General features: G+C 46.2%; 1 protein-coding gene across 16 annotated transcripts in view; it reads left to right on the top strand.

Annotated features, from left to right (window-relative positions):
- citb (citron rho-interacting serine/threonine kinase b) overlaps positions 1 to 25,242 on the top strand; it is a 60,854-nt gene extending 35,612 nt beyond the window's left edge. For 4 of the 16 annotated variants that reach the window (XM_023840815.2, XM_023840824.2, XM_023840816.2 and 1 more), the window contains exons 20-41: positions 658 to 798; positions 2,763 to 2,870; positions 3,017 to 3,239; positions 5,886 to 6,065; positions 6,649 to 6,672; positions 7,871 to 8,008; positions 8,326 to 8,509; positions 8,828 to 8,916; positions 9,308 to 9,412; positions 11,371 to 11,540; positions 12,396 to 12,440; positions 14,155 to 14,235; positions 16,183 to 16,318; positions 16,496 to 16,635; positions 16,999 to 17,091; positions 17,322 to 17,430; positions 17,608 to 17,736; positions 21,787 to 21,867; positions 22,275 to 22,353; positions 22,469 to 22,642; positions 22,975 to 23,272; positions 23,356 to 25,242. In XM_023840815.2, coding sequence (XP_023696583.1) covers positions 658 to 798; positions 2,763 to 2,870; positions 3,017 to 3,239; positions 5,886 to 6,065; positions 6,649 to 6,672; positions 7,871 to 8,008; positions 8,326 to 8,509; positions 8,828 to 8,916; positions 9,308 to 9,412; positions 11,371 to 11,540; positions 12,396 to 12,440; positions 14,155 to 14,235; positions 16,183 to 16,318; positions 16,496 to 16,635; positions 16,999 to 17,091; positions 17,322 to 17,430; positions 17,608 to 17,736; positions 21,787 to 21,867; positions 22,275 to 22,353; positions 22,469 to 22,642; positions 22,975 to 23,272; positions 23,356 to 23,379 — 2,751 coding nt within the window. In that variant the 3' untranslated portion in view covers positions 23,380 to 25,242. The remainder of the gene's footprint in view (positions 1 to 657; positions 799 to 2,762; positions 2,871 to 3,016; positions 3,240 to 5,885; positions 6,066 to 6,648; positions 6,673 to 7,870; positions 8,009 to 8,325; positions 8,510 to 8,827; positions 8,917 to 9,307; positions 9,413 to 11,370; positions 11,541 to 12,395; positions 12,441 to 14,154; positions 14,236 to 16,182; positions 16,319 to 16,495; positions 16,636 to 16,998; positions 17,092 to 17,321; positions 17,431 to 17,607; positions 17,737 to 21,786; positions 21,868 to 22,274; positions 22,354 to 22,468; positions 22,643 to 22,974; positions 23,273 to 23,355) is intronic. The other 12 variants (XR_002841674.2, XR_002841673.2, XM_023840821.2 and 9 more) reach the window with 12 other exon arrangements.
- The last annotated feature ends 1,183 nt before the right edge of the window (positions 25,243 to 26,425 follow it).

Here is a 26,425-nt window from a genome sequence, read left to right as displayed (position 1 = left end):
AATACCATGTCCCCTTTTTCAAAACACTTTCAAAACACATGCACCATATTAATAGACTATGTGAATTAGCCTGTGTAATTTTGCATTGCTTTGATAAAAAAAATTGCATTCAATCAACACTTCTTCAAGCATTCATGAATAGCTCTCTCAGCCAATGTTTAATACCAACAAAAATCTGTACAACTACCGGATATTTTTCAGACAGAGACACTCTGTTCAAAACAGTTAACTTTCATTTCAAATTTAGATCACTGTAGATGAAAAAAATCTGCATTTTGACAAATGAAACTGTACATATACTTGAAATGATAGATTATTCTGACTTTAGCAAACGTTTATTCAGTTTTTTAGTTTGCAGCTTTTTACCATCTACAGTATACAATGGTCATATTTGCATTGAAATGTGGACTGATGTGGCTGATGTGGACTGATGTGGACTGATGTGCATTTTGTAAAGCATACTATGTGAAGAGGTTTGATAAAGTGGACATGGTATTGAGGCAATTGTGAAAATGATTGTAAGAAACTGTAATATCACCGATGATGGTGATAATTTTTGCTGCTGGCTTTGATAAGTAGCTGTTGGCTTACAGTGGATGTAAAAGGTCAATGCTAAGAGCTGCTTTGCTGACTGAGATGTCTCGCACCCCCACACAGCAAAGCAAGCTGCAGCAGCAAATGGACATGCAGAAGGCGCACATCTTCCGGCTGACACAGGGCCTGCAGGATGCCCTGGACCAGACTGACCTGTTGAAGACAGAGCGCACAGACCTGGAGTACCAGCTGGAGAACATCCAGGTGGGGGTGGTTGGCAGAGGCTGATGTGCATTCCTAGGTTACTTTGTGATAGAGTGCCAGCATGAGACGGGTATTTGAATATTTCTGAGAGAGTCCATGACTATGTGGTCACACCCAGAGCTCATCATCCTAGAAGGAGGTGGTTTTTCTGTCCCTAGCTTAGTTAGGACCAAGGTCACTAAGGCTCATGGCTGTTCTATGACACTATTGTGACAAGAGTACCCAAGTCCTTACTCAAAATGCTCAAGTGTGTGAGATATTGCTGTATTGGGCTGTGGTTGATGTATGGTAGTGATGTAGACGTTGCAGGAAAGGACAGTTTTGTTTCACTGCTTGATTTTTCTTTTAGTGCTCTTTTTCTTTCGGCAGATTTTAACTTCCTCTTGTTGTTTTTCGTGCCTGGTTGCCCCTGTTCCAGCACACGCAGAGTGCAAAATATGTGAACTTGCCACCCTGCACGCTCCAGTTTACTTCGGCTTGTGAATTTACGGGCAGGTGGCCCTTTTCTTGTCCTTCACAGATTATAACAAGCTCTGATTTAATTCAGCTGTTTTTCCTGTGAAGGATCTTTTCAGCCTAGCAGGATGTGATTTTATTGATTCTGTAATATGTTTTTGAGACCAGCCTCAGTAATTCCAAGTGATAGGATTGCCTGTCATCTGACGAGGTGCTGAAGGACCACACCAGCCTTATTTGACCAAGGCATCCTCATGGAAACGCCTCTGCAGGGCAGACTTTCCCATGGCAGAAAGAACAGCTGCTGAACTGAATTGTATTCAGTGATTTCATTTGGAGATTTCCATACATAACGAGTGAGGCTGTTTTGCACTGGACCCGTTTAATGCTGCTGATTAATTAAATTTGCCATGAAGACATTTTAATTGCTGGATTTAATGGACTTAGTATTTCTTTTGTTCTGGGGTCTGTAATCAGATGTAGTGATTCAAATGACAAATGCTGCACCTCGTTTTTGATTACGGTGGAATGACAGCTGATATGATTAATTCGGCAGGAAAGTTATGTTTCATCAGAAATAGAAAATTAATCTTCTTACATGAATACATTTTTGACTTTCTGTGCTTCATTGGCCAGTGGATAGCACTGATGTCTCAGCAGTCCTGCTATCTTTATGTATCTCTGTGCATCTCTGTGCATCTCGGTGCATACCTGTGTGTGTCTGTTTTCCCTGTGTCCCTTTCTGTGCTCCAAAGACATGTAGTACAGTGACTCTAAAGCAGTGACTCTAAGTGACCTTAACATATGAATACATTTACGTGAGTGCCATGCTGTGCTGTGGGCTGGCCGTGCTGTGTTGTGCTATGTTGTGTGCTGGTCGTGTCGTGCCTTGCTGTGCTGTGCGCTGGTCATGGCATTGTGTCGTGCTGTGTTCTGGTCGTGTCGTGCCTTGCTGTGCTGTGTGCCGGTTGTGCCGTGCCGTGCCATTTTCTGGTTGTGCTCCAGATCAACAACAACCCTGAGATGGAAAATCCGTAGTGAAAAACGAGGAGACGTTCATTTGCATTAGAGGAGATCTGAGCATGTTAATCTGACGTTAAATGTCGTTTAATATATAATAATATATAGTATATAAGACCATTTCCAAGAATGTGACCTGAGCAGTTAATTAGCCCTGTTTCGGGCTGTCGTGGGCTCTGATGTACTGCTCTGTGTGAGACGCTCACACAGTGAGTCTGTGACTAGTGCATCTTCCAATAATATGATTATTTAGGTACAACAAGCACTAGAAAAGAGCAAGCATTCTGAAGAGTGCTGCAGTCAGAAAGACATGTCTGGGTGAGCACCCCTCTGCTGGATTTGCTCAACAGATTAAGTGCCATGTAAAGAGCCTCAGAGTTACCGAGCGTCCGGCAACATGACATTCACACAGCTGGGAAGCAGGGTGAAAAGACCTTCCTCAAATCGCTCGCTTGCTAATTCCAGCATTTAAACCATGTTCACCACAGGCTGCGTACTCACACGAGAAAGTGAAGATGGAGGGTACGATTTCACAGCAGACCAAGCTCATTGACTTCCTGCAGTCTAAGGTGGACCAGCCTTTGAAGAAGAAGAAGGTCAGAACAGTTACCACATGCCCCTGCCTGGCACTGTTACGTTCTATCTGCTCCTGTGATGCTGGCCTCCTGACACAGATGATGCTGTGTCGCTCTGTGAGCTGCCCCTCTTGGTGATATTACCTTTTTGCCCATCTGTGTTGCAGAGTATTTTTGGCCGCCGCCGTGAGGATCTTATGGGTTCTGGTGTGGCCCAGTCCCAGGCTCAGGTCCAGACCCATATTCAGGCCCAGATCCCAGCTCAAGCTCCAGCATCCGTGCAGTACAACGACATGAAAGTGGCGCTGGACAAGGAACGAGCACGCTGCTCCGAGTTGGAGGAGGCTCTGCAAAAGATGCGCTTGGAGTTGCGCTCCCTGCGGGAGGAAGGTACAGACGGCTGCAGGAGTATATCCCACAATGCTCCGCTGTACAAACGGGCTTTAGCCTGATTTGCACAGTATCCAACATCTTGTGACAAACACTAACACCAGCTGATGGTGTAACACTGCTTAATTTCGACCTTTGGACTGAACATTGGACAGTGAAGCTTTGCTTTTTTTAGTACAAGTGAAATATACAACAATGCATTTTCCATAATCACTTTGTGGGCATCTCAGGCCAGGTCCAAGTCAGGGCATAGACATGCTTCAGTGTGGGTCACTTAGAAACACCAGTTTATCTAACTTCATGTCTTTGGCTGTGGCAAGAAATCAATGCAAGCAGGGGCAGAATCCAACCCTCCAGACATGGAGGGTATCAGTTTACTAAGTCACACTTTTTAAATCACTGTTTCTCAACTGGTTGTTTGGGGGACCATTTTCATTGGGTTGTTCAGTGTGTGGTTTCTTTTTTTAAACAGTGCATGCACACATTGTGCTACTGTTACTGCACAATTTATACACTGCCCAGCCAAAAAAAACAGTCTCCATTTGAATTTTTCGTTGGACCGCCTTTAGCTTTGATTATGGTGCACATTTGGCATGGCATTGTTTCCGCAAGCTTATGCAACATCTCACCCTTTATTTTCATCCACATTTGCATTCAGTTCTCACCGAGATTCTGTTTTGAAAAGTGAGTTGAACCACTCCATAAAGCCTCCTTCAGCACATCCCAAAGACCTTCAATAAGGTTAAGGTCACAACTCTGTGGTGATCAAGTCATGCGTGAAAATGATTCCTCATGCTCCCTGAACCACACTTAGAGAATTCGAACCCAATGGATCTTGGCATTCTTGTCCTGGAATATGCCCATGACAACAGGGAAGAAAAAAATCCATTGATGATGAATTAGGGATGTTAACCGATGACCGTTTGACCGGTGGTTGACCGTATCAACGTTAACCGGTCAAAGTTGTCGGTAGTCGGTTAAAAAAAAAAGTGATATCTAAATTAGGCTATTATAGACAGTGGACTATACGCTACTACAGTTAGCCATCTCATTCCTCATCTTTTTGTGTTAAGTGAACAAATCATCCCTCACACTCAATTTTTCATAACTCGCCTGTTACTTAATAAACCAATAAAAACATTTGCCGCGAGGTCACAGCGTTTGGGTTCGCGCGCTCACAAGTAGGGGTGCACCGATTGCAGTTTTCTGGCCGATCAACGATCACCGATCCTTAGACAACCTTACCTGCCGATCTCGATTTTTTTTTTTGCCGATCTTGTTTCTTTCATAACTAAAAGACAATTACTTCAATGTTTCCATTTTTATTGAGTAAATTGATATGAATACTCACAAAACATGAGGTAGTGTCCTCAAATATAAATGAACATATAAATGAGCATTGCTGTTTGAACTACAAAATCATATTTTTTCTTCCAGACTTTAATTTCTCTAATTTTGTAAAAATGTATTGGGCGGGCGGGAGGGAGGCAGCCTGCACTGCACCTCTCTCGGGAATGGGAGAAAAGGCTGATTTAAAAGCATATAACTAAGATCGGTGGATCTCATGGGAATATGGTCGATTTCTGATCCCCTCAAATTAACGTGATCGAGGCCGATAGATCGGTGCGCCGATCGATCGGTGCACCCCTACTCACAAGGTTTGCGAAAAGTTATTAGAAGGCACACAGTGAGTTAGACCTGCCTTGGCCGGTGCGTCTTTTACGCATTCTGAAGGTGCCTGTTTTATCCATTGGTTTTATCATGTTGCAGTCTATTAGGCAACATTCCGCATAAGATGGGCTTAGATTTGGAAATACATTACATCTACATTTCAGTGGTAACCGATAAGGTGATGATGATCATCATCTTTCTTTATTATGGTTAGCACTACCTCAACTAAAGCGGCGTCTCTTCGGAGCTGTCACTTTCTTAAATGAGCCGTGGCAATGTTTCAAATGAGCTTCTAACCTAGACAAACGCCTTTATTTTCAAAGCGATCACCTTGTACCCAAACCATTTGAAACTAAGGAGCCATTTGTCCTACGATTACATACAACAAGCTCTTCGGCGCCGCGTTTGCGGGACTCATGTTTCGCGCTGTAGGGGATTTTAAAAAAGTGACGTGAGTGGCAGTGTGTGTGTGTGTGTGCGGGAGGCAGAGCGGCAGAGAGATGCGACAGAGTTGCGAAATTGCAGGCGCGGCTCGAAATGGCTGTTATTTCAAATAGCGTACCATATTTTAAACTAATCGGTTAACCGGTTTCAACCGGTTACTGAGGCTCGGTGGTCGGTCAAGAAATTTTTTAGTTTTCGCCATCCCTATGATGAATGGAGGTGAAACCTGGCCATTCAGTAGATTCAGGTACTTTATTGCTGCATAACGTTGCTGAGCTGTAATAATGATCCAGTCATTGGCTCTTAAGTATTTGGTGATATAAATTCAAATGGCAACTATTTTTTTTTGCCAGGCAGTGTATTTATCATTATGGAACTATTTTTTGAAAATTTGGTTAATAATTTAAAAATTTGGGTCGTGATTTAACGATACAGGAAAAATGTGGGTCTTGAGGCTCAACCAGTTGAGAAGCTGTTGTTTTAAATCACACATTGCCTGAGATGTGCACTCTCTCACTGTCCCTGTGTCAGCGGCCCACTTCAAGGCCCTGGAACACAGCGCCCCCGGGCCGACCCCCACCACCCCAGCCTTAACGCGGCAGCAGACTGTCCTGTCAGCCGCAGTGAAGTCCCCGGAGCACCAGGCCAAGCCCAGCAGCCTCCTGGCTCCCTCCAACTCTGGCCGAAGGAAGGAGGCTCCCACGCCGGAAGGTAGGTCTTCCCTTAAGCCAGTGGCTGCAGAAGGTACACTGCGGTACCATCAGTGCTGAGGGCCTCCACTGCATCTGCGGCACGATCCATGTGAGATGGAGACATTTATGATGCATAAAACATGGTGTCGGCAAACAGAAACATCACTGTGCTGTAGACCGTCATCAAAGTCCTGTTACAGATTCAGGCTAATATCCCTGAACTAGTAGTCCTTAAAATTCCCACACTACCTAAACTTATGTGGTAACTTTAGGTCAGTGTTTCTCAAACCAGTCCTCGGGGATGTCAGTGAATTGGGAGAGAGCAGAAACGTAGACCGTCTGGGGGTCTCCGAGGACTGGTTTGAGAATCACTGCTCTAGGCCATAACCTGTAGTTCTGTTACAGCTATCAGCTAGGTTCACTAGTCAATTCCGATGCCGACCACTGCAGATTAGTGGTCCATTGTGGGCTCAGTGTTCCTGAGTCTTCGCTGTGAGGCCTCTATGAGCATGTGCTCTGCCCCCTTGCAAAATCAGACTTGCGTCCATCTGATCCGTGTTCCTGTGCCTCAGGACTCTTGTCTTCTCTCTCGCTCTCCGCAGAGAGGAGGAGGGTCACCTTTGAAAGTAAGTGCACCTCCCCCTGGCAGCGAGATGTATTTCTTCTCCTCCATTTCCCACTTCTCCTGTCCTTAAGCCATGCTAAAGAAGGGTCAACGGGCCCAGGTTTAAGTAGCTTCTGTGCCGGGGGGCCAAAAGCTCTCTAGCCTCATACAGATCAATGCAAATGCTAATTGGCTGACATACAGCTGCACTCTCCTCAGTCTTAATGATGAGACACTGTGTTTGCATTGCACAGCGCTAATAAGACGAACAAGCACACAAATGTGTCCACACATGTCTAGTCAAGCCGCTCCTACACTTACATTAATCTAATTCATCCAGACCTGGCCAGAAACATCACCTCAATCATATGAACCTATGATCATCTTCAGTGAATGAGTTTGGTGCAACTGTCCCTCATTTACAAACTACTATATATTGTAACATATTTGAGCCTGAATTGTATATGAAGCATTTGAGGGGAGTGATGATTTATATGATTTATAGGGTGATTTATCTACTATAAAGTAAATGAACAAATGTACCTGGTTGCCCGGCTACCTGCTTGCCATCCACACATCCTCACTTGCACCTCTGCCACCCGCTCTTGCATCCCGCTGCCAGCCACTCTACAGCTGCACACCTTTCCTCTCTGTATTCCTCTCTGGGGGCCCGTACACATCCCTGCTTGACGTTCTCTGCGCATGCTATGCCCCCCCTCACCCCATGGCTCCTGCCTCAGGCTGATTGCAGCGGGAGATGCCTTTGATTCACTGTGCCTGTCTGCACACATGCATCATGACACCAGCTACGCTTCTCCCTGCGTTAGATGTTTTCGGAACTTCCCGCAAAGGTCATAATCAGCCTCATATCCCAGACATTGTCAGGTGCATTTGCCTGTGTGGTAAATCCCCGCTATAAGGCACCTTTTTAGGCATCAGAATCGCTCAATCTGGGAGTGGGTGTTTGCCAGCACATCTCAGCTTGTACCTTACAGGCTTTTGATCATCAGGTCTGTTGTGGTCATGAAGGGTCCAGCAACAGGTGTGCAAGTAGTATGAGGATCAGGAATATGTTTTTATTTGAGGTATAAGAATTTAACTAGAGCAATAACTTTAGCGCGTCAGCTTCCACCCTCCTCTTTAAGACGATACCTGTCGCTTCCGGGTCGTGTGGAGCACAGGGCAGGATTGGGAGTGATGATGGTGCCCTTCTCCTGCAGAGTACAGCCGGCGAGCGAAGGAGCGGATCCACCATGGCGGCCCACACCGATTCACCGTCGGGCTCAACATGAGGGCCACCAAGTGCTCTGTGTGCCTGGACACCGTGCACTTCGGCAGGCAGGCCACCACGTGCACCGGTGCGTACTGCCACGCCGGCTGTGCTGCCCACCCTCCCTGGGGAGCTATCCCAGCACCGAGCAGTGACTCACCTATCAGCTGAAAAGTGCACCATTTCTCTGTATGTTTCTGTAAGACACTAACATAATATGAATAATCGGCTATCACTGGGAATCATGAATTGTGGTTGTTGTCCTCTGTCAGACTGTAAGGATGTTCTCTGGATTCCTGGACAGTTCCACTCTGTCCATCACCCCTGGATCGTACCATCTCATGACCACTGACCCCTCTACCCCCCCTCCCTCTGTGTTTAATGGTGTTTTCTCTCCTGCTGTAGAGTGTCGAGCTTTGTGCCATCCAAAATGCTCCCCCTGCCTTCCAGCCACGTGCGGGCCGCCCGCCGAGCACGCCGCGCACCTCCTCTCCGAGGGCCTGTGCCGCGACAAGGCTGGCTCGCCCGGTCAGCAGGCCAAGGAGGCTGGCGGCCACGTGCGTTTGGAGGGCTGGATGAAGCAGCCCAGGTGAGTTGGGGTGGTGCTGTGACCTTCAGCCATTAGCACTTGGCTCCTAATCTTAACAGTAGCTTAATGTCATCATTGCACTAATTAGCACCCAGGTATTTGGCTAAATGCTTCAGTGTTAGGCGGCTACCATAGTCTGTTTTGCGACAGCTCTGCCTTGCACTCCACAAGCTCACCCACTTTTAGTCGTCATCATCAACAGCATGGTGCCATAGCAGGAGTTCCCTCCCCTTGGTTTCTAGAACCCTGGCCGCTTTTTGACACCTCCTGCGGAGGGGGCCTTGCTGTTCTCATGGCAGCTGTGTGTGTGTCGCACAGGAACGGGAAGAGGGGTCCTGTCTGGGAGAGGAAGTACGTGGTGCTGGATGGGACCAAAGTGCTTGTCTACGAGATCGAGCCCCGAGAAGGTTCAGAACCCCGTGCTGGGCACACTGGGATGCTTCTGTGCTCCTTCATAACTAATCATTTATCCTTAAAACAGTCATTCCCTTATTTTTTGTCCAGAATAATCTTGAAAGACTATGCTTGTATCTGTTTAATTTTTTTATGTTTTTTTCAGTTAAGTAACTTAAGGGTAAATTGGACTGTCCTCTATGCCATCCGTGTGACCGTACCCACGTGTGACCGTTCCCCCATGTGTGACCGTACCCCTCGTGTGACCGTACCCCGTGTAACCATTCCTCCATGTGTGATCGTTCCCCCGTGTGTGACCGTATCCGGGTGTGACCATTACCCCATGTGACCGTACCCCGGTGTGACCGTATCCCCATGTGACCATACCCCTTCTGTGTGCCTCAGACTCAGTGAAGCCGCAGGAGGAGCTTGACCTGTGTCCGTCAGATGGCGAGCTGACCGTGCACGGAGCCGTGGGCACATCCGAGCTCATCCACACCGCCAAGTCAGGTACAGACTGACAGCTGCCCTTAATCACCCCATTAATCACTTCTCATCAAGTATCTCTGCCTATAGTTAAGCTTTCTGCACTGTGAACACAATGACTTGGAAGCAGTGGTGTAGCCAAAAATGAAATTGCACGGGGGCCAGAATAAAAGTGGGTGGAGCACACAATGAAATATACACTATATGGATAAAAAATTTGGGTCAGGTGTTTCATTCAGACCCACTGCCACAAGTGTAAAAAATCAAGTACGTAACCATGCAGGTTTTCAAACATTTGTGAAAGAACAGGTTGTTCTGAAGAGCTCAGTGAATTCAAGTGTGGTGCTGTCATAGGATGCCACCTTTTCAATGTGTTAGTTTGTGAAATTTCTCCCTGCTAGATATTCCAGATGCAAAAAGCTTGTAGGTTAAACTTCACATGTAATTTCATGCCCCGCCACCCCAAAACAATAGGGGATGAACAAGTCGTTTTGTTAGTCATATGTTTATTGGGGGGATGGATCGCGATCAAAACTGGACATAGCCTTTTATTCATATTTTACACATATGAACTGCAACATGTTCTTTATTCTTATTAAATCTGACCAGCAGATCGATCTTTCCGCAGAATAAAAAAAAATGATGTACTGCTATTCCAATTTGCACTGGCAAGTTTCACCACTAGCACTGATATATTAAATGTAACTGATGCGCAAATTCTGTCCAAGTTAGCCTGGTTCTTGTGGTCAACCAATCAGCAAGTTGTTGCTGTAAGCCCCACCCCAGTAGTTTATGTTCGAATGAAAAGGAGGGAGTGTTTCTCAACATGCGTACTTGACCGTACTGTTCTCATGTACCCATTTTATGTCATCTTCCATTGCCAATGACTTGTTCCAATACTAAGAACTGGTCTTGCCAAGACTGCAAGCACAATCTTTGCATTCTTGGTATTGAGAAACACCCAGGGACTAAGTAGGGTTCCTGAACTGCCTCCGAGGAACTACAATTGGGCTTTGTCCGAATTCAGGGGCTGCATCCTTCTAAGGCTGCATTTGAAGACTGAGTGTATCCCAGTGATGCAACAAGCCTGTCCCATTTCCAAGGCTTCTTCAAACGCGTTCTAGAAATGCATCCTTCTTTTCCTGCTCAGTGAAGGATGCATGCGATGGATCCTATACAGCCCAACATATCCCAAGGTTCATTGTGCAGAGGTGAAGTGGGTGTGTCCCGGCTAGGCGATAGGAATGGTGCTTTGTGACTCAAGGGTTAAGGGCAGGGACAGTCGGTGACACAAATAGGAAATTATCTGTAGGCCCAATTGACGCTTTCTGTTCGACCTTCAAAGAATGCAGCCTATGAGTGCTACATCTTCATAGACTGTGTCCTTCGAAGAATGCAGCCCATGTATTGAGATGCATCCTCAGACTGAGTTCCTGCGGCGGAAACACAACAAAAGTTCCTGGTTCCGGAAAATGGTTCCTGTGGTGGGAATGTACGTGTCACTACAGGATCTGAGTTTACCATGGATGTGAGTCGCACATGCGCTGCCAGTTTCAGTGAACCATATTAAGCTATTAAAGTAATAAAGTAATAAAGGACTTAAAACCCTCTGCCAAACCTACACCATTATCACTCATAGAAAGTTAAGGCCCGTCTCATGTATTAGCGTACATTTCTATAAAATGGCTGATTACCTATAATTGTCTGTAGTCACAATGGTAAAGCCCCTCACAGCAATCGGACATATATGGTTCTTTGCATTTGGCTTTCAATGCTGGCACATGTGCGACTCACATCCGCGGTTGAGTCAGATCCTGTAATGACAGCGCCTAATGATAGCAGATCTGTTACAAAAACAGCAGCTATGTGATTAGGCAGGCCTAGGCCTCCCCAGGTCTACCAATAGCTACATACCTGCATGAAGGTCATGTGCCCCATGTTGGGCGGCGTGTGCTCCTTCCCCTCCTGCTTGGTGGCCACAGATGTCCCCTACGTGCTGAAGCTGGAGTCCCGTCCCCACGCCCCATGCTGGTCAGGCCAGGTGCTGTACTTCATGGCACCCAGCTTCCCTGACAAGCAGCGCTGGGTGGCGGTTCTGGAGTCGGTGGCTGCCGGCGGACGTGGCTTTCGGGAGAAGGCGGAGGCCGACGCCGTGAGTATCGCCGGATAAAATCGCTGCCCTGAAGGCCTGTCACCTTCTGATTCCTCTTTCTCTTTACTTCTGCCCTTTGCTGATAGCTTTGCTGTTAGCATCTGCTACTTTGTCCTCCAGAGTTTTTTTTAGCTTTTGGCTATTTGCTAAATGTTTGGAAATTTACATCTAGTCATTATTTACCGAGGCCTTTCCAGCTTATAGTGTGAGCCCCCAATGTGGTTCACATGGGAAAACGGCCCATATTCACCCAGGAATATGCATCACTTGGCATGAATTTTGGTGGATGCTGTCAGTATCCACACCATGCTGGTGTTGGCTGCTCAGTAACTGTGCTTTTGTTATCATGAGAGTAACTTCCTTTAATCCAGGTCCAAGTGGCCCTTGTTCACTCTCAGACACAGGAATAACTGCACTTCCTGCAGCTAAGGTTCCTCTTATGTAGGTAATGTAAGAATGCAGCAAACTTTCTCCAGGCAACTAATGCGACTGATTAACCAATGCCAGCTGTTTGGCACTTATACAAAATACATCAATAAGACTTAAGATGCCAAGTCAGTTTTGTATGTTTTAATGTAATTATATTTTTACACCCCCAGCCCCCAGTTACTGGAACATATTTCAAAGCTTTTGTACATCAGGCAGTTCTGTGCCTGATTGACGACTCAGTGAAAGAATTAGTAACCTGCTGATGTCGCTGTCACTTCCTGTCTTTGTCTCTCTCTGTTTCCTCCCTGCCTCTTTCTCCGTTTCCACTCCCCATCTCGTGTATCACCTGACCGTGCTTGTTCTGGTGTGGCTGTGCACTGGCTGTGCTGCGTCCTTTCGTCCCATTGGCCCGTGATCTCTGTTTAGGCCGCCTTTTCCCAAAGACAGAAGGTTCTCTCTCCGCTGGTCCAGGTAAACGGCAGCTTGCCCCCTGGACCCCGCCTGCTCCCGGCTTCATACACCCACATGCAGGTGACACCCATCCCTGTCAGCCCAGCAGCAGGTGACTGACACCTGGCCCCCTATGAGCAGGTGACTGACACCTGGCCCCCTATAAGCAGGTGCAGAATCCATAGACAGTGCGAAACCTGTTAAACCTTTGGGGCTCACATCAGCATAAATTGACAACTGGCACTTCAATAGCAGAGCTGAGCTTTAAATGTTTTTTGATGAAAATTCTTTTACTGAGGATTTTGTTTGCAATACGTACCTCTGTGAATGATGCGTACACTTAAAATTAAAAATGAGTACTTCATAATGTTCCTCTAGCTAAGGTTACCTGCCAGAGTTAGCTCACAGACATGAGCACACACAAACACAGACCGCAGGCACACAGTAATGGTGCCAGATCACACTTCCATGCACTTGTCTGTCGTCTGTTAATCGTTATGGTGACCACAGCACTGTCACACATATCTCATGTTCACTGCCACTTCTGTTTTAGAGAGCTGTACGGGGATGATGTCTATCTCCATCCGTCCTCACCCGTCCCCACGTGCACCAACTCTGTCCTCACCCGTCCCCACGTGCACCAACTCCGTCCTCACCCGTCCCCACGTGCACCAACTCTGTCCTCACCCGTCCCCACGTGCACCAACTCTGTCCTCACCCATCCCCATGTGCACCAACTCCGTCCTCACCCATCCTCACGTGCACCAACTCCGTCCTCACCCATCCCCATGTGCACCAACTCCGTCCTCACCCATCCCCATGTGCACCAACTCCGTCCTCACCCATCCTCACGTGCACCAACTCCGTCCTCACCCATCCCCATGTGCACCAACTCTGTCCTCACCCATCCCCACGTGCACCAACTCTGTCCTCACCCATCCCCACATGCAGCAATACTGTCCCCACCCTGTCCCAATGTGCACCAAAACCATCCCCACCATTTACCACGTCACTAACACACCAACACTAAAATTAAGCATGCTCATATTTGCCTTTATTATTCATTATTAAATTACTCGCTTGACACGGCCACTAGGTGGTGTTGGGGTGAGAACAACTAATTTAACAGAACACAAGGCCTTGTCATTATTCTAGGAGATATAAGAATATGCATATCCACGCAATTTCATTACCATTACCACAGTGTTACCATCCCTGCAAGAAAACCGTAAAGATCATCTCCATTCACACTTTTACCACGGAAATATATATTTTTCCCCTTTCCTGCAGATTACTGCAGATATCTCCAGTATTTCCACTTTCCCTATTCCCGTGCAGCCCTCTAATCTGTTTGTCTCACCTTTCCACTGACCTGTGCCTCCTCTGGGAGTGTTGCGTTGAGGTGACTTCCTGTGTAACTTCCTGTCTGCTTTGTGTCTGATGTGAAGAATCATAGGCCAGTTTTGGTCAAGGCCGTCAAGCAGCACGTCGTATACATAGTGTAGTTTAGAGCTGCAGGTAGCTTGGTAAATGCTGGAAAATGTTGGCTTAAATCCTGGGGATTTGGTAAAGAACTCTTATGTACAGCTGAACAGTAAAGTGAAATAAAGTGTTGCACTAAGGTATTGATTGTGTTTTATTTCTGTTATTCTAAAGTTGCATCATGGCCGAGAATTTGTCAGTTTTCAGTCAGAACACACAAAGATTATTCTTTCTTTTTGAACATCACTTATAGAAGCTCCTGGGCAACTCTCTGCTGAAGCTAGAGGGAGACGATCGACTGGATATTAACTGCACCCTGCCACTCACTGACCAGGTATGTTCTGGGCTCTGATGCTGTTTGACGTGCATGACCTGGCTCACTGCGGCCGGGGATGCTGTCCGAACAGCAGCACAGACACAGTGGCAGTAGGAGCAGCCACCAGAGCACTGGCAGCTGGGATTTTAGTCCATGTTTCACCGCTGTGGGTGGTTCTGTAATAGGGGGGGGGGGGGCAGAGCACACCGCTGCTGGGCCTATCATCTTTGGCCGGATTCTCCTTCAGCATCAGTATCTGAACAGGGTGTGGCAAAGCAGTGAACGTCAATCTGCCACCAGCACTTCACTCTGCACACGCATTTACATGTAATTAACAGTTTTATTATACTGTAAACAGTCTGTAGGGTTTGCAAAGTACCCCAACACTTATGATGTAGCTGATGTTAGGTTTACAGTGGAATTATATAGATTTGCTGTGAGATTTCTTGAATGAGTGTGAGAGTCTGAAAGCGTGACTGTCACTCCAGATGCGTGACACTCAGTTGGCAGACCTGGACATTGGTATAGACACTCAGGCATGTTTGCATTTGCATTTAGAGCTGGAAAAGGAAAAACTAATATCCACATTGCAGAATCTGGTAGCTTGTTTGTTATCTGTGGTATGAAATTAGAGCCAGTGTATGAAATGGTAACAAAAAAAAAAAGTTTCAGGTGGCATGCTGTTGACATGGCAACAGTCTAGCAGTTACATCTGGGTTAATTGCTCCAGGTCAGGGTGAACTGTGAGCATTTCAGGTCTGCTTTTTCATTAGCATAACGAGGACCCGCACAGGTGTGTGATTTGTGCATTAATCAGTGTGCTGTTTAGCAGATGGCTAATTAACCAGAGCAGGACAAAATAAAGACCATTTGTTTTGTTTTATAATGGTGGCTGTCATGTGGTATTCTGTGAGCCTTGCATCCCTGCCAGAGGAAAACATGATCAGATTCATAACTGACTATCCCTGGTGTGCCAAGGGTCCTGTGGCTTGATGCAGCCTGCACAGTCTCGCGTCACGCTGGTATAGCCCCTGCAGACATAGAGCGGCAACACTGGCCTTGGGCTCAGTATCGCAATCCCTGCGCCCGCATCTGTGATGAACAATCTTGGCAGTGCAGTGGTGCACAGGTCCACCTGGGACCATCGTAATATATCCAAGTACACAGGCTTGGTTCAGAAGAACCAGTGTCTGCGTCACCTAACACCTGGGTTACCTGCTTCTGGAGCAGGGGGTTCACCTGCTAGCTGGCGGAGTTTCAGGCAGATGTGTGTCACATGACCAGGGTACTGATGCGTGCATGTAAGCTAACTACCTGGTTTTGGACCATCGGGGGTTCAGTGCTGTATATTACCTATATGTTACAAGAAAATAAAAACAGGCTCATTGCTGAGAGAAGTTCTCTGTAATGTGATATTGACTAAGTAAGGTTGGGTATTGGCACAGATGCCCTGATTTGATTCGATTCAGTTGGATTTGATTTGACTCCGAATCAATATCAGTTTGATAAGAATGAGATATGAAATACCATATACAGTACCTACAAAAAAAATCAAGCCATAAATATCTGTAACTGGGCAAACTTTTATTGAATACATCTTTCCTGAACACTAAAAACATTTTCTGTTTACATCATTTTAAAATAATTTCAACATCATAATAATATAAAAAGCCCTGTCCTGGGTTGTTTTCTGCTGTGTGCCCACAGCTTCTGGAATGGGCTCCAGGTGTCTAAGTGGCACCAAAATCTGAGTTGCAGTCCGGTCTGGTAGAATCTTATGTTTAATCACAGCAGAAATTAACCTATAAAACTGTAAAAAAATGCTTAATGGAATGAATATTCAATTGGACAAACTTTTAAAAATTCTAAGAATTTTAAGAATTCATCAAAAAAATATTTTTGCACACCCCTAGTCTTGACACTCCTTCTCTGTCTCTTCACCTGTTCCCTCTTCCTCCACCACAGGTGGTGCTAGTTGGCTCTGAGGAAGGTCTGTATGCCCTGAACATCATCAAGAACTCTCTGGTCCACATCCCAGGCCTGGGCTCTGTCTTTCAGATCCACATCCTGAAAGAGCATGATAAGCTGTTGATGATCACGGGTCAGTGTGGTACTAATGACTGCATGAAACATACACACGCTTCCTGGAGACCTCATGTTTAAAATCCTTGCTTTACATATATGATACTATGGAATTTATTCCAGTTAACCTGGTTCCAAGTCACTGACTGAAGGTAAAATATGACCAGAGCATATCTCACCTGTGCTTCACCTCCAGGAAGTGAGAGGGCGCTGTGTCTACTGGAAATCAAGAGGCTAAAGCAGACATTGTCCCAGTCTCATCTTCCGGGCCAGTCCGATCTTGCCCCATACATATTTGAAACTGTCAAAGGCTGCCATCTTTTTGCTGCGGGCAGGGTAGGCCGTCTAATTGCAGAAATATTTGCCATTTCGTCATTCTCCGGTACATACTCATACACCTAGCCATACCCAAGAGACTCTGATGCCTGTTTCAAAATATGTGCATTTCAGTATTTGAAAAATTGCATGACTTATTTTTTATTTATTATTATAATTATATTATTATTATTAAATATTCCATGTCACGCTATCCAATGTATACTAGTACTAGTAACGAAATGTGGAGTCGCTACCCAGTTTTCCTGGCTTTTATTGGATTATTGCTTCCTGTTGGGTTGAGCCAGATGATTATCGATGGCATGCTCTAATCCCACCATCTGTCCCGTCTCATCACACCTTGTTGCTGCCTCCCACTCGTAGATTGATAATGGGCCATGCATTTGTGCTGCGATGCCCAACAAGATCATCATCCTGCGCTACAACGACAGCCTCAGCAAATTCTGTATCCGGAAGGTGAGCTGAAACCACAGGCCTCTGCTCTGTGAAGCCCAGGGCCAGCCGGCTGAAGCACAGGCAGCATCAGCTCACTGTGGGAGGTGACATTCCCACCACCCCCAATAGTCCCCTTTACTGTACCAGTTATTGGGACCTGCAGATATTGAGGCTTCTGATCCATATCTGTCAGTGCACTGGGTACCTGCTGACTTCAGCCACATGTCCCCTGCTGTCTTTCTGATTCTCAGGAGATTGAGACCTTGGAGCCATGCAGCTGTATTCACTTCACCACCTACAGCATCATTATTGGGACCAACAAGTTCTATGAGATTGAGATGAAGCAGTACGTGCTAGAAGGTACTACCTCCTGATTGGTGCAGACACTAACCAATCATTCAGTTGGTGGTCCTTAGTGGTTTCACTATCAGCAACCATTGTATAGTCAAAACAAAGTAGCTGTACGGTGCAGAGACATCGTGCAGAGAGCAAGTGTTTGGCCAGTGATTTGTGACTGTATGCGTCTCTCGCTGACAGAGTTCCTGGACAAGAATGACACGTCCCTGAGCTCAGCTGTCATTGCGGCTGCCTCGCATAGCTTTCCTGTGTCCATCATGCAGATCAGCAGCAGTCCACAGAAGGAGGAGTATCTTCTCTGTTTCCACGGTCAGATTCCAGTTTTGCTGTCGCTTCAGCTGGAGCTGATATGAAGCTGCAGCTAGAATTCCAGAAATAACCTGCACTGTTTCTTCTCTTGGGCTTTGTCTGGCTGCATGGACCCAGCTTTCCAATGATTGCTGAATGTCTGCATTCGGTGGATATACCATGAGAGCTGACGTACTCTTGCCTGTGTCTGTCTCCAGTCCTCAGTGCAATATCTTGCCATTCATTGCACCAATTAGGCAGCTTTCTGACACAATCAATCCTGTTTCTCCACAGAATAGCCACTGTCATTCTACCTACATTATGTAACACTTGGTCTTTTACAGTTCTTTACATTTGTTTTCATTCTTGTCTCAATGCCAGGCTTTCTGAACTAAACGGCGTATCCTTTTGCATTGCTTTGATAAAATACACTGTCACCACTTCTTCCAAAATCCATGAATACCTGTCTATCGATGTTCAACACCAGCAACAATTTTCAGACGTTTAGATACTCTGTTCAAAACAACTTTAAACCCTAGCGAAATTTAGATCATTGTAGACATAAATATGCTGCATTTTGACAAATTAAACTATACATACCTTTCAAATCAGATAGATTATTCTGATTTTAGTAAAGGTTTATTCAGTTTTTTAGTTTGCAGCTTTGTTACCATGTATACAAAATGGTCATATTTGCATTGAAATGTGCAGGTGTGCAGGAAAAATTGATGTAGTTGTTGCTGAAGGGATTTTTCCGCTATTAATTTGCAATGCAAGAATAGAGGACACTGAAACATATATTTTGCAGTGCTTCAATTTATGTTCTTTAGTTGATTGCACAGTGAGTGACACAGTAGTCTGATGGGAGAGAACGTATGCTTTAGTCATGGCGACATGTAGGGCTGGACAATAATTCGATATCAATATATATCGCGATATAATTTTTTTCGATAACGGTGATACGATTTTTAAACACATTTCCGATATTTCGATATACATTTGAATATTATATATATTCACCGGCTTTTAAAAATGTATCACAAGTGCTAAACAGCGCGTATTCAAATCGCATTCGCATGGTAATTTGCTGAACAACGCAGCTGTGAAACGTGATCCAGGTAAAACTTTTTTAGACAGCATAAATAATATTGAAGCATTTGTTTTCAAGCAGACTGTTAAAAGCAAAAGCAACAAAGCATTTTAGACTTTGTAAAGAAACCATAGTAACCACGTGTATGATACTTTTCAGAGCTGCGTCAGAGGGAAATGACTCGTGAATTTAATTTTGACACTGGTTAGCTTTTTGTGAAAACGAACTACAGTACACCCCGCAGGTTTTTTGTGATTTTGTGAGCGATCTTTGTGTTTTCAATGTTGGAGAATATAATTAAAGGTTTGTATCAAGAAACGACGGTGGTTTTTATTGTATACTGGTAAATCTCTGCTGTTAGTTGGTGGTATGCCTTTTGTTAGCCAACATGTATGTCGGGGCCGGCTCTACGCTGGGGCAACGCCCCCTTAAGCAAACGTCCTGCCCCCTTAAATCAAACTTTTAGAAGTTGAGGAAGAAAATAATAATTACCCACAAACTGAATATGGACAAGATTTACTACAGTAGCTGAAAAATCCACTGAAAAAGGCACAAACGAGATGATAAGTTTCACTTCCTGTTCGCTCTTTCCCTCCGCGTTCTGTTTGTGCGCGGGCTCACGCAGCACTCGGCAGATCCCCCACTCACCCTCCCCCCAGCTAAACATCCAATCACTGTTAGTATGCAAATGAGCCAGTTTCTCAGTAGGCAGGGCAAAGCGAAATGAGCTGCGTGATTGCGGAAGGTTTGGAGGAAACAGCAATCTCTCTCGTCAAAATCATAGTGACTAGTGAGATCATGGTTCGAATTATTTTTGTCTATTTGGGGGGGTCTTGATCGGGGGGTACTGTATACCCCCCGATCAAGACCCCCCCCAAATAGACAAAAATAGCAGTTTGGGGGGGGGGGTATTAACATTTTTCTTGTTGTTTTTTTTTTTTTTAAGAAAGAACCTCACCTTGTAGGAAAATTTTATGTAAAACGATTTTAGACACCCCTAGTGTGGATCGTACCATTTGAACCACCTTGGCGCTAGAAGCAGCTTAGCCAGTCGGTTACGTCATTCATTCTCATTGAGCGACTTGTTCGTTGTGATTTCAAGATTCTTTATTCGTCACATACATAGTTATAACAAGTACAACACGTAGTGAAATGAACCCTGACCGATCCTATTTTTCAGTTTTATATTTCAAGACTCGGTGAATTGATTTTTTCTTTTTCATAACTTAGCCTACCCTTTTTAGTTTTGGTAATATTGGCAATAGTGAAAAGTGTTTTGTTGGGTTCAAATATGTTTGATATAGGCCATCCAATTAAGGTAAATGTCTTGTTTTTAATCTGATGAGGAATATTTTATTTTATTTTATTTTTTGTTTTACTTTTCAGTTTTCCCCCTGAGGGATTGCCACCTTACTGTGGTCAGGGGCTTTGCGTGCCTCAGTGACCCTAAGAGCTACACCAGCAGAAGCTTAGCCTTCAGGTGGGACACCCAAGTTGGACAGGTCTTAGGGCAGAGGCCTGACAAAGTGCAATTTAAGATGGGAGGGATGACAAAAACAGTTATCCAGAGCACCACCCCACCCCTTTCCCGCCTTTGTCGCCACCATGTGCCCCCTTCACATTTCTGTCTGCCCCCTCATATATGCATGTCTAGAACCGGCCCCGATGTATGTACATATTTATAGCATGCTGATCGCGTCAAACAAATCGCGGCAATGCCAAAAACCCGTGCATGTACATTCTCAGTTATTAACGCACATAAATACATTTCAAGCACATGCTAATATATTGCTGCCATATTGGTTTTCGGTTATCTCGATCATCGGTTATCTCGACGCTTTTTGGCAACCCCCTAGGCCGGCGACATAACCGGGTTCGACTGTATATGAATAATCAGCCTGTTCTAGTTTAAATGGAAATATATTATTGTTAATAAGCTGAGTCTGAGAGTTTTATTTATTTGATAGTTTATTTCACATTTCTTGTTTGTAAAGGCTAAATACAAAAAAAAAGTGAACCTTTTTTTTTTGTACTGTTTTTATTAAAAAAAAAAAATTATATAATTTTAATAGGAGGAGCCTGGAGGTATTATAGACTTTGCAAATTCAGTTTGCAGACAACCATTGTGCGTGTCCTCGGGAGTTTTTTCCTGAGGCTTTTTAATATTGTCCATATCGATATCGGAATTATATCGTATCGACCAAAATTAAGAAATATATCGTGATATAAATTTTTGCCATATCGTCCAGGCCTAGCGACATGAATCACTTTTGGATGAAGTATGAAATATTTTGCTGGTTGAGGTGCATTTTTCACCAAAGCATAACTGATGTGCTTGGGTGCATTTTGTAAAGTGGACATGGAATTGAGACAAGTGTGAAAATGATTGTAAAAGATGTAATACTAAGCCAAGCTAAATTCATGCCATGTACATTCGGGCTGGAAATTAAGTTTGCCAACTCTCTTGAGGTCAGTAATTTAGAAGATGGGTGAGTACAAAACACAGAACACTAGCCTACTGGCCAGTAAAAAAAAACTACGTCAGACCGTATTTCTACTAAACCAACCCAGTTGGCCAGTAGCAAAAATTCTTGAGTTCCAGGGCCTGTGTATGTAGCTATGTAGGTTGGGATTTCTGTTACTAGAAACTCATAGTTGAGCCCTTGACTGACTGATGGCCAAGGGGGCTTCAGTTATATGTGGCTTTGGACAAAGGTGTCTGTTAAATATGTGAATGTAGAATGTAAATGTATATTGAGTGCAGACAGCAGGTAAGGCTTATCCTGTCCAGCCCGGGAAGGGTGCTCACACTGAGCCCTGTGAGTTTGGTCGGCAGGATGCTGTCCAGCCCGGGAAGGGTGCTCACACTGAGCCCTGTGAGTTTGGTCGGCAGGATGCTGTCCAGCCCAGGAAGGGTGCTCACACTGAGCCCTGTGAGTTTGGTCGGCCGGCTGCTGAGGCTCTTCTCTTTCTCGGCTCAGAGTTTGGCACATTCGTCGATGTCATTGGCCGGAGAAGCCGCTCAGAAGACATGAAGTGGAGCCGACTGCCCCAGGCTTTCGGTGAGCGATGACCAGCACCCCCTAGGGTGCCTACCTAATCCATGTCGGGAGGGGGACACTGTGAGCTACTTCAGGTTTTACAAACTGATTTTAAACTGAAAGACTCATATACTTAGTTGCATGTTTCAATTCTTATTGTGCTTTTACTGGTTTGTTTCCTTGATAGAAAGACTCATCCAGCTGTTTCACATTAACATTAGTGACACATGCATGATTATAGGAGACTGACCAATCAGCACACAGCAAAAATCCAGGTCCTGTTGATTGAAATGGTAGCTTACAAACCCTGTTCTAGCTCAGTGTCCCCCTGACATGGATTAGGTGGTCACCCTACCACCCGCATACACCCGCGTGCTCTTTCAGGAGCTGCTCATTTAGGAATAACTTGGGTGTGTCCCTCTGCCCAGCCTTCAGGGAGCCCTATCTGTTTGTGACCTACTTCAACTCCTTGGATGTCTTCGAAGTACAGGGACACAATGGTGTTGGGTAAGGTCCCACACTGGGATTATACCACATGATGACCGTAACCCCTGAATGTTTGACCGTCATTAGGCTCCTTCCCGTTTCCCATGTGACGCCCGTGCGTGTGCGTGTGCTTCAGCTCGCTGGCCCATGTGCACCTGGACGTCCCCAATCCTCGCTACCTGGGCCCGGCCATCTCCTCAGGGGCCATCTACCTGGCCTCCTCCTACCAGAACAAGCTGCGGGTGATCTGCTGCAAGGGTAGCTTGGTGCGCGAGTCCAGGGAACTGCAGCGGAGCAGCTCCAGCCGAAGGTGAGTATCAATAATGATCTTAAGGGGGATTTCGCGTTAGGCCATTTGAAATCTGTCCGTGTGGGGACAGGTTTGGTGTAATACTGCCCCCCAGTGTTCCTTATAAAACAAATGAGAAGTAATTTGTGTATCCAATAGGTGAGCAACCGTGATCCTGGAATGTCAGTATCCAGCAGATTTTCCATCCTATCTGTTCTCTGATGACGCACCTGATCTCAGGCAGATAGTAACTCATCAGGTAGCATAGAAAACCTGGATAACAGCACTCCAGGATCAGGACTGCGTACCGCTGGTGCATACCCCGGCTCACTGGTCCCATGTCGTGTCCCTAGCAGTCCAAACAAGAGGGGTCCCCCTTCCTACAATGAGCATATCTCCAAGCGGCTGGCGTCAGGGCCCATGTCTGTAGACAGCGCCGGTCTGCATCGCGAGCCCAGCACACCGCACCGCTACCGCGAAGGTCGCACCGAGTTCCGGCGCGACAAGTCGCCGGCGAGGCCGCTGGAGCGGGAGAAATCGCCGGGCCGTGTGCTAGACAGCCGGCGGGAGCGCTCGCCAGGGCGGGGCTTCGACGAGAGGACCCGCCTCCACACGGGCTCAGTGCGCACGCCACTCACGCCCGTCAACAAGGTGAGCTGACCGACGGCGCCACAAGTTGCTGCCCAGCTGCCGTGGCACAAGTGTCAAGCCCTATGGCCCCTTCTCCTCAACAGGTCTGGGATCAGTCGTCCGTCTGAAACGGCCGGGAGCAGGCAGGTGCACGGACAGGCACGTCGCATGTCATGATCACCACAGGTCATCACAGTTCAACCGCGCTTCATCTGCAGACCACTCCTTTACTCCTTCTGGCCTGTTTGCATATAGTGATGCTAGTAATCATTCAACATCGCAGTGAACTTATAAGAAGAACTCATTTCCACACCGTGTGTAAATAATCACATTTTTTTTTTTTTGCAAAGAGAAGGCAAATCCAGCATAAACGTGAGAGACACTATCGGCACAGGAGAGAGCTCCGGCCCGCTTCAGCCTGCCGCCTGCGGTCCTGTCCCGTCTGCTGCCGTGTGCCGTCACTGACGCTCTTCTGCAGTGCTCAGGGTGTAACTCGCTTCCTATGGTGCAATTTTACAAGTGGCCACAGCTGAAAATCAAAGTGTGCAAATCACTGCATATCCCTCTGTGCCGCATGGATGGCCCTCAGGCCCTGCCTGCACCTCCTCTCCTTTCTCTTCCCCTCCTCTCCTCTCCACCCCTCTACTCCCCTCCTCTCCATCCCTTCTCCTCTCCCCCCCTCCTTTCTCCTTTTCTCCCCTCCTTTCTCTTCTCCTGGCACCTGCTTCTGGTCTCAGTGACTATACATACTGCTGTTTAACAAGACACCTTCAGAGTCGTCTCACCTTGATATTTTTTACAATAAATGTACAAGTGGATTAAATATTGAAGTACCCCAGAATAATCGGCTTCTGTAATGTGTGGCTTTTCCACCTCCACTCAGGAGACTTAAACACAGAGACCGATGCCACAAGCATTTCTGAAGCAATGGCACATAAGATGAATGTGATCAGGTTCAGCATGAACCACTCGCTCAATGGGAAAATCGGCGAGGCCGGTGTCAGCCAGCCCACAGCCAAAACCTGCACACCACACACAGGCCAGCATATGCAGGGCAGATGCCAAACTTTATTGGTTTCCTTTAACTCTACAACAAATGTAATGCTCGACAAAAGTAAATCCAACACAAAATATTCAAACTGAGCGAAGGAGCACTTTTGTTGATGATATTGATGATGTTACAGGAAACAGCTATGTACAGCTATGAGGTCATTACAAACCAAGAACAGGAAGAGGGGGCGCGTGGGAACTAAAGGGGGGAGGAGGGGCAAAAACAAAAGTGGGATGATCCCCCGAAGCACACAGATGATCCCAGTGTACAAGACCCATGTGATGACAGCTTGGCACTGGACTCTGCCCCCTACCACAGACCCAATCAGCCCTTTTTGCTTGACAGTGGATCTTCCCTGTCATCCTGCGGAAAGCTGGCCAGGCACGCACAGGCTGTGGCAACTCTCCGAGAAAATGAGGGGGGCGGCAAAAGGGAGAGAGATTAACAAACTAACAGCAGATAATAGGAACCAAGAGCAGCCAAGCATAGCAAAGAGCTCAGCAGTCACTCTAGAGCACCTCTCACAGAAACTCTCCCTCAATCTGTCAGTCACTCAGACAGACGCGCGCGCGCACACACACACACACACACACACACACACACACACACACACACACACACACACACACAGACAGACGCACGCATCAGTAAAGCCATCAGCCTTTCTCAATCATAATACTGTTAAACTCAGTGTAATTTTATTAGATGTAGTTTAGTGGCAGTGACTACTTTCTAAATTTGTGCAAAAAAAAGTCAAAGTAATCTGATTCAGAGAACATTTCACAGCCTGGAAGAGAGGAGTAGGGTGACAACTCACAGACACGGAAGTGAGATTCCGAGTCGCAAACCAGAACCCTGAGACCATGCTGATCCCGTCCTCCACGTAAACGCTCAGGCAAGAGGCGAAAGCATGGAATTGCTACAGAACACAAGAAGTCCTCCCCCCCCCAAAAAAAATACCCCTTCTGCTGCACGCAACCAAGCAAATTACCACAAGCATCCCCAGCAGAGGGCGCTGTTTGCCCTGCAGTCAGATAGGCGAGCGCATCCAAAGGGAAACGCACACAGCCCACAGTGCTGGGTCCTGATGTTACACAGCGGTCATGTGCTTTGCCTTTGGTGCAAAAGGTGATTTTAAACAATGTCAGACGGATACTTAATGTCCAGAAATGGAAGATATTCCTGCTTGTGAATGACAAAGCTGAAAATGATGAAACGGCAGGTAGAGTGGAGGTACTTTTCCTTAGAGTTTGACGGGGGCTCTCCCCACACCCCAATATTCATGATTATCCTGCAGCAATTTTGTAAGGATGACAAACCCTTAAAAAAACTCAATAAATAAGAAAGACAAGGTGTTTTCTCAGCGTAATGGCTTGCAAAGTTCAGCCAGCCCCAGGCTGCCATCCTCCATCCATTCCCTCACACTTTTTGGTGCGTAAAAGTTTGTGCCTCTGATTAAAGATATAGCTTTCTTAAATTCTTTATATGTACATATCATTCCATCCATTCAACTATTTTACAAAACCAAGAGAGAGACCATTAAATGGCTATTTATAGGGGAAGGAGTCTTTTTGTCAGATTAGTAAGGATCTTCTCTGCTGCACACCCTGTAAGGTGGGTGCTGCTCAAGACCTTGCTGGCCCAAGCCAGCAAACAGCGCCTGTTCTCTGTCCAGTGGCATGGAAGCAGTGAGCAGGCTGAATGGCCCGAAAACTGAGCCGCTGCACCCACGTTAGCCTCCCGCGCCTGACGCCTCCCCTCTGTGGGGGCTTGTGACAGCTGACGGCCACAGCACTGATGCAGAACACTGACACCTACAGCCAATGGTGTCCAAGCTGACTAGAGATGATATTTTGGGGGTGGTGAAGAGGAATAACGAGGGAGAACCAGATCCTTAGCATTCATGGACTCCCAGAGAATATTTCCCACAAGTAAACTTCCACTTGCCAACTTAAAAACATCACAAAGTATTCTGTAGGGGCCAGTCTGTGGTCGCCACCTCCTCCTTTCACCAACAATGGGATTCGAGCCATGGCTCAGGGCAGGACTGTAAAATCAGCACTATAACCCGCCCACTGAGAGCCCCACCCACAACCTGATCAGACCCCAGAGAGGTGAAGGGA

This window comes from Paramormyrops kingsleyae, chromosome 2 (genome assembly GCF_048594095.1).
Source record: "Paramormyrops kingsleyae isolate MSU_618 chromosome 2, PKINGS_0.4, whole genome shotgun sequence".
Taxonomy (NCBI): domain Eukaryota; kingdom Metazoa; phylum Chordata; class Actinopteri; order Osteoglossiformes; family Mormyridae; genus Paramormyrops; species Paramormyrops kingsleyae.
This window is presented reverse-complemented; position numbering and strand designations above follow the sequence as displayed.